Here is an 8,389-nt window from a genome sequence, read left to right as displayed (position 1 = left end):
TCACTTATAACACATCTCAGCAGTGACAGCTCCAGCTAACGACAATCACCAAGCTGTGAGGTTTCTGAGCCAAGATGTGTATCCAAGCAAGCCTGCAAGAGCAGTCCACGTTGTGGCTCCGTTTCTTGTCTCTTGACACTCTGATGCCTCAGCACATGCCAGGGATCAGCTGGAGATCAGCAACTCTTCCTTCTGCTTCTGCATTCCAGGTGCTCCAGGCCTCTGCTGTGCACCAGCCACCTCCCCCCCAACCCCCCACCACGAGTGACCGTGAACTGGTGAGTAGTCAGGAGACGGGGATGCAATATGCACTATTGCTACGAGGGATGCTGGTCATAGCTCTCCAGGGGATATTTCTCCCATTCTGACTGGGATTTCTCCGCTGGGGAAAGCAGAGTTGCAGCAGTCCCTGGCAGGGTTGTTTGCCCACACACCACCTCCCAGCTCCACGGATCTGTGGGAAACAGCACCCACTGTGCAGCAGCACCCATTGTGCACCAGCCATGCGCACTGCTCATCCTGCCTCGCCTCTCCGCTTATGCTCTGACTCCCAGACCTCACCGGGCATCCCTTTGCTTTCCCTGTGCTTTTTAGGAGAAGCAATGACCCTGTCCATATGGCCCTGCAGTCCCTTCTGCCACCTTGCTTACCATACGTATGGAGCCTACCAAGGTTTTTACGACATTCTGCCCCCCACCCCTTTCCTCTACGGGAACAGGTAAATAGGATGCAGCATCTGATACACATCAACCACAAAAGAGATCATATCGCTATCAGGCAGCAAACTTTGCTCAGCCACAAGTTTCTATGTCATGCAGAACCCTGCTCTGGCCGGCTGCACACCCAAAGGCACAGGCACCTCCTGGAACGGGCTCAGAAGACCACGGGCTGGCTGTGTGCCTGCAACGTGTCCGCTGGCTCAGCGCCAGCCAGGAAAACACTCCTGTGCCTAGGAAGGAAGGAAGGATGTGAACCCCAGAAGACCCCCAGGGCAGTGGGAGCAGACCAGAAACCTCTTACCAGGAGATGATATGGGCTTGTCACTTCTTGTCAGCATGTTCTCCACAGAGCAGAGTCTCTCTGGAGCCCCATTAAATAGTGCCTAAACTCTAGGGTACCTCCACACATGGCCCGGGCTGCTCCACCGGGAGAGAGGAGCTCAGCTCAACTACTGCAACCCAGAAACATGACCTGCAAGGAAGAGTCACTTATTTAAAACAAAATAAAAGTCACAATGGCCAGCCCTGCCAATGGAGTTGGGATATTCTTTTGAGTGTAGATACCCTTCCCTTGCTGGTAAGGGAATAAAACACTTGACAATTTCAAAATAAACATCAATAATTTGAATACATTTAAATATAGACACAGAGCTATTAATAATGTCAGCATTAAATATCCATTAAGTACTTCACTCTAACAATAAGCAAGTATTTCACTAAGGGAATGGCCCCATTAGCTAGACAAACAGATGACTTCAATAAAGCTGTTGCCACACAAGCACTCTATGAAATTTGGGAATTGTATAATCCTGCCCTGACCTCACTTTGAACTTGTGACTTGTGGCCCGTAAGCTAAGCAGTGGCTTTGCTCTGCGCAACTGAGAGCGATATTTGAGGAAAGGATCAGGAAGAAGAAACACGTGTATTACTGGCAGCCGTGCCACTGACTCAACAGTCCCAGCCGCTCTCTGACTCAGGAACAAGCCGGGCAGCACCTCACCCTGCACGGATAAGCCAGCTCTCTCCACCTCAGGATATCCCAGCACTATTTATAACACGGCTGTCCACCCCACTGTGCCGAAACGTGCAGGTCTGCACCGCCTTCAGCGTTTCAGGCAGACAGACTAACAGATCCTTGTCCCCTCCTGATGTGCAGCAATAGCAACTGCCGCATCCTGCCTTTCCTGGCAGGTCTGGATCCAGCGCCTCCATCCCTGGGCTACGTGGTATGTCTCTCTGACACTAGGAGGGGGTGGGGACAGCGAGAGCATCAATCAAGCAAAAACATCCCTAAGCTTTGACCTTTTGAGGCATTTTCCATCCCGAGAAACGCAGCGGAAATATCCGAGCGCAGCAACGTGAGCAGAGGTGCAGCGCCCGCTTCCCGCTGGCCGCACCGGTAGCCAGTCCACTTCTCAGTTTTGAAGAAACAGGTTTCCCTGAAGCAAGCAACAGCAAACCACAGGCCACACAGCAGCAAGACGAGAACAGAACCGTGGAAAAGGAAATAAGTGTTGCGGGCTGCTGAAGAGCCCCCGCGCACTCATCAACCTCAGAGATGCGAGAAGGCTGGACCACAGGCCAAGAGGATGATGATGATGCACCCCAGCTGCAGCCCTCCTGTCCTGCCTGGTGGCAATGTGGCACACAGCCCTGGATAACCCATGCAAGGGAAAAAACCCCATGGACCAGACACCAGAGTGAGCAAACAGGGTTTTTTAAACACCAAAGCACCACTTTTTTTTCCTTGACCTTCAGACTACCACGTGGGAAGTGCTGCTGGGGCCGGAGGGCACACGGAGGAGCACGGTGCCTTTGGGGACGGCAGCGCTTCTGCTCAGCAGAAGTGTCTGGCTCTGCTCGAGCCTCTGTTTTGAGATCTGTCCCCTTCCTGATGGAGAAACTGGGTTTGGGCTGCCTGACGTGCTGCCCACATCACACCTCCCTGGTCCCCAGATTCTGATGTTTTGATGCTGGAGCCCCAAAGCTCCGTGGCAGGGACTCTGTGCCCTGCCAGCCAGGCAGAAAAATGGGGTCAGGCTCCCAGATTTCTGCCCACGCTGCTACAGGCCAAGAGGATTTGCTGGCCCAGGAGTGGGGTGCTGGCCCCTGATCACTGATGCTTTCGGGGCTTTGGCCACTGCAGAAGCCTGCTGTCCCAAATGAGGAGAGGACAGTGCCACTTACTAGAAAAATATACCTTTATTTACCATCTGTGTTTTGCTCAGGAGACAATATCCCGTGACAAGGGGGCCAGCCGAAGCCATGCCATTGATGGTGACCAGCACACCCCACCTGCACCGTGCAGGGTGTGGCAAGACTAGGTCTCCATGGGGGACCATGATGTGCCAAAAGTTTGGGAAGGGGATTGGAGATGCTGCTTTATCTCGGGCCGCACTGCCCTCCACCGCTGTGTTGCTCAGCTCCTGTCAGCAGAGCGGGCAGCCTACACATCAGCTCCACCACCCCAGCGTGGTCATGGGACCCCCTCATGGCACCGTTGCTTCTGGCATGTCCCTTGCATGGCAGCTGGGATGAGTTAAATAACAGGGTTGGGGGACATTTTCTGGAATGGGAAGAGTTGATAACTTAACGCAAAGTGAACATATCGTGCGTAATGAGCCAGCTAGCAGGCAGAGGCCTGTCGTGCAGCAGTCACAGTGTCAGTTGCCTGGGCAGGGCGGCCAGCCCATGGCTTGGGGTGAGCAGTTGAGGCCTCCATGCTACTCATTCCCACACCACTGCTTGGGAGTGCGCACAGCACAGCCCAAGCACCACAGCCCTGGTTCCTTGACACCCACCGGCTGTCCCCACACATCTGCTGGCCCAAGCTCACCAGTGCCATGACACCATGTGGGGCTACTGACTTCATCACCTTCTCAGGTAGCAAGTAGTGAGTTTTAACGGGGTCTTCCGCACACTATGTTTTTCTTCAGAGGGGAAAATGTGCAATTCTCTTCAGGTTGACGCAATACAGCCCCAGTGCATCCTGGAGGTCCACCTTCAAGCCTTTACCAGTTGCTTGAGACCTCTCACACTGGAGGTCAAAACATGGTTTCTTGAGGGGCTTTGCGGTGCGAGACCCCAGTTTGGTCACTGTCACTCAGGCAGCACTCACCCCTCACGTGTCCTAGTGTGTGGGGGGAGTCTGCCAGCCATGGTCCAACAGCCCCATTTAAAGCTTAAATAAGCCAAAGAATGTCTTGGATTCCTCAAAGTTAACCAGAGCAATTTTGGAGACGTTGACATACAAACTGTCCATCTTCCTGAGCTTGAATAGAGCCCCTAGGTAGCTTTTTCGGGCCCATGTTTTCTGACCCGTACAGAAGTTGATGCCTTTGTCCTCCATCAGCACGTGGCTGCCCGGCGAGGCTGGGTTTTTCTTGTAGACAATGTGGGTCAACACCTGGCTGCTGCAGACACTGCGAAGAGCACATTGGAGTACACAAAGTACAGGCCGGTCTCGTTGATGATGAGGCCCTGATCACGGTATTGAATGCCATTGGTGAAGGCATGGCCAGAGATGGGTTCCCACTCCAGAGGGAGATCCCGCTGGTCTGGGTTCCCTGGTAGGTGAAACAAGAGGAAAAAGTGGTAAGTACTAGCAGTTTGGTTTTTTGCTCAAGTCACACCCAGTGTCACCACAAGCCAACTGTTCCCCAAGCCCTGGTTTGCAGTATGGAAAGTCCTCCCCGACCTTGCACCGGTGGGAGCTCTCATCTTCACCTTACTCAGCGTGAGCCACTTGTTACAGTCTTCTGCCCCACACACCCCACCCACCAACCAAAAACCAAACTGAAAAACAGAGCCCTCATGGAAAACCCTAAAAGTGAAGAGAAGGTTTTAGCTGTGGAGTAACTTCCCACTGTCCAAGCACATGTTGTGGCCAAAGGAAATAGGGGTGTGAGGTGGGCTCCTCACAACTGTGACCATGCCACCCTCCCAACCCCAGCCACATCTGCATATCCCCTGCTCCCACATCTTGCTGGCCCCTCAGCACGTACCTGTTAAGTGTGCTGCCTTCCTTGCTTCCTTTTTCATCGACTGCTCCTTCTGCCCTGCACAAAAATAGGGAAGACGTTAGCCATAGGTTCCATGGAAAAGCCAGCCCAGAGAGCAGAAGGGATCCAGCCACAAAGCTGAGACGGGGCAGGTTCAGAGCGGCACGGGGCACATAAGCACTGCGGCTTAGCAGAGTGAGGCAGAGCAGTGTTTGGGGTAATACTGCGGGTCAAGAGAAGGAGTTTAAAAGGAGGAGATGCAGCAAAGGTTTTTTAAAGAGAAAGGAAAGTTTTCATCTCAAAATGGCTTGGTGAGCTCAAGCAGAGGCCTCCCACTCAGGGTGTAGGAGAGGGACAATACTGTCCCCTTACCCAGCACCTCTGACCCGTGCCAAGGGGATGGCTTATGTCCTGTCGTAGAGGAACCTGCTCTATTGCCCCCCTCCACTCCAGCACTGCCAAGGGCAGAGGTACCCATGGCAGTGGACTTATGTTGCTGGGAACCAACCCTCCTTACAACTACATCAGAGGAGACACCCGAGACATCCTGCAAACCCACCCACTGGCCAGGCAGACCTTGTCCTCAGAGAGGGAGAGCACAGCTAGGAAAATTCTGCCTTCCCTGGAGGGCTCAGGTCCCCTTGGAGAGATGGGCTGGTTACTCAGTATTTGATCCCACCCCATTCCTTCCTTCTTTTCCTCATCTACTTCCAAGCATCATGTTCTCCAATTTTAGAAGCAGTCTTTATCTTTTCTCAAGACAGTTACATTTTCCTCTCCCCCTTCTCCTATTTATTTCTCCAATATTTATTATTTATTTAACCCCTCAAGAAATTCAGGGTTACTATCTATGACTTATGTTCTGCTACTGCTAAAGTAGTCGGTGATGAGAGCACTGACCATCCAGTTAAAGTGACAGCTTCCCTTCCCCTAAGCAATAGATTACAATATTTATTGGTAGGGGAGTTGATGGGAACCAGGACTGCCCTTTCCAGAGAATTTTGCTATTTCTGAATTTGCCATCATTCAGTATCAGAACAAACCTGAAATTAACTTTCCTTCTAACCAAAATCCTCAAAGGAGGGAAAGAAAAAAAAAACACAACAACAAACAAAAAAAACCAAACCACTCCAAACTTTTCAGATCTAGCAAAAATTGTCAAGAGAGCTGAAAATTTCTTTCCAACTTGGCCATCTTCAAGAAGGGATATCCTCACTGCTAACATTAACATGGAATGTGAAAGTAAAATAATAGTTTGGCAGTTCAAAATGTGATTTTTAAATTGTTCCATTCAGATTGAAAGACACTTTTTTTTTTTTTTTTTTTAGAAAAATTAGCAGGGTCTTGTGGAAAGTTTCAATTTCACTGAAATGACATTTCTAAAACCAAAAACAACCCCACATATAATCAGGCTCTTCTCAACTAGCTCTGGCTGCAGTGAGACTTTGTACCAGAAGAATTTAGGAAAAACGAAGTTGCGCTCTCAAGGGTGGGAGTGAATCCCCCCAACCCCAAAGAAAATTAAACCCTCTGCATCCTCCCAAAACCGTAAGAGAGAAGGAGGGAAAGAAGCAACGCGTGCAGTGCCCGTATCGGTTCTCCTCCTTCCTCTCGTGCTGTTGCTATACGTTAGGACGGCCAGGCACCCACTTTTTCCGCAGAGTACCCCTGGTACCGCTGCCCCACTGAGCCTGGGAGGCCCCAGGGTAGAGGCACTCTGTCCCAGGAGCCTGTGGCCGACACCTCCAACCACCCCAGCAGGCACGACCCCATCCCCACACCCAGAGATGAAGCTCTTTTCCCAGCTAAGCAAGTGAAATCAGCACTTTCAGAGCACCGAGCCGCGACCCTGCTGCCTTCGCCGCCGCTGAGGAGAGGGGAGAGCTCGACAGGAGCATTCCCTAACGCATGGGAGTTCCTCCTCTACGCACACCAACTCACCTATGAGTTTCTCCAGAGCTGGAGGGATGTGTTCAGTGCTGGCAGCCTGTCAGAAGAGAAGAGTGACACGCTGTCTTAGCAGAGTCGGAGCGTAACAACATTCCCTAAAGCCACCAAGGACTACCTTTGGCATCAGCTAATTCTGGGCGCTCGTAGGGAGCAGCAAAGCGCTAAGAAATAATACGGTGAGAGAGACCTCGCGGCACTCAAACACGAAGACACCCAGATACATCAGACACCAGTAGAACAGACCCCCCAGTAACAAGCAACCCCACTTACGCTGGCACAGCAGACACTTAAATACCTCCAGCCTGCCCCGCGGGAGCTTGGCACCACCAGCGCAGCTCAGACCCGGTTTTAAGGTTTTCCTGTTTCTCCTGTTTCCCCAGAGCCTCTGTGACCAGCCAGGCAGACCTCACCTCTCTGAGTTCAGCCAGTTCCTTCTCCAGGTGGAAGATCTGGAACATGCTCAGCCCCACTCCAGTGAGGGCCAGCAGGATCAGCAAGGAAACCACCAGGAAGCCAACGCTCCTCCTTTCCCTGTTGTTCCTTGGCTTTCTCCTCCGATCGGGAACCGGTGGTGGGAAAGGAGCGACGGGGGATGCCGGGGGGCAGGAAGTACTTGTGTTCACACAGCCATCCACCCAAAAGATCTGGGGGTACACGTAGTTCAAGTTCTGCTGCATAGCTGGGAGTGGGATGGGCTGGACGTGCTTGGCGCTGTCTTCCATGCGGCAGCCCAAAACTGCCGGGGCTGTCCCAGACTGAGCCCTGGGGGAAGACCCAGCTCTGCCTTTATATGCCTGCATCACTCCAGCAGCGAACACCCAGCTCGGATGCTGCAACTCTCTGAAAGCCTCAAGCATCAACAGCAAACCCCAAAGAGTTTCCGCCCTCGGCTGCAGGTTCTGGGCACCCGCCTGCTCCTCCCACACCGCAGGACCAGCCCGGCAGCAGGCTCTGCTCGCACAAAACCACGCTCGGAGCTGGGCTGGGGAAGGAGGGGCGCTCGCTTGTGGGGCACACGACGGCTGTGCTGCCAGCCAGGTGCTGAGTAACCAGCCCAGCGTGCACCCATCAGCCAACCACCCTTTCCAGCAGCCCACTCGGGCAGAGGCAGCTGCTTTTCCACTGCGGTGTCCTGGAGCACAAGCAGAGCAGAAGGAACAACAAAACCTCTGGAATCCAGCATAAGGGGAGATAGGCAGAGCTGAGGACTCGTCCCCTCGGCAGGAGGATGGAGACCTGATCCCAAACACAGCTGTGGGTGCTGGGGAATTGCTTCATCTCACGCAAGACAATTTACTTACTGCTGTTGCACATCCTGCCTTTTCCTTGGCTGCTCCACAGGGCACAGACCCTGTGTCAGACACCATCCGACTGTGATAACAGCCAAGCTAACTGAGAAGAGGAAGAGATGGTCAGTGCTCCAGCCCCAGCGTTAACAGCCCCAGCAGGGCTGCCTTCACCCACATCAAATCACTGTGGGGCACTGGCCAGGATGAACCAGCAGCGTGCTGCAACGTGGGAAACACAGGGTGCCTGGGGACACAAACAGCCTCTTCTGGCAGGTTCTGCTGCCCTTCTTCCCTGTGCAAATACTATCCCTAATCCCAGTCCTGACCTGAAGAAGCCTTGGAGAGGGACAGGTTTTTTTGTCATCCCTTCAGGTCAATGCTGAGCACTGCAGCAGGACCTAACGTGGCTGAGTAACTTGTGATTAAAGCC

The 8,389-nt window shown here is 52.8% G+C and overlaps 1 protein-coding gene across 1 annotated transcript; it reads right to left on the bottom strand.

Annotated features, from left to right (window-relative positions):
• Positions 1-3,846: 3,846 nt before the first annotated feature.
• On the bottom strand, positions 3,847-7,470 carry LOC104511975 (tumor necrosis factor ligand superfamily member 6-like). Its single transcript, XM_010154786.1, is given in 5 exon segments — positions 3,847-4,145; positions 4,148-4,285; positions 4,724-4,777; positions 6,662-6,707; positions 7,081-7,470. Coding segments are annotated over 5 exon segments (879 nt in total). The 3' UTR covers positions 3,847-3,894.
• Between the last annotated feature and the right edge of the window lie 919 nt (positions 7,471-8,389).

This window comes from Eurypyga helias, unplaced genomic scaffold (genome assembly GCF_000690775.1).
Source record: "Eurypyga helias isolate BGI_N326 unplaced genomic scaffold, ASM69077v1 scaffold10397, whole genome shotgun sequence".
In the NCBI taxonomy this organism is placed as follows: Eukaryota; Metazoa; Chordata; class Aves; order Eurypygiformes; family Eurypygidae; genus Eurypyga; species Eurypyga helias.
This window is presented reverse-complemented; position numbering and strand designations above follow the sequence as displayed.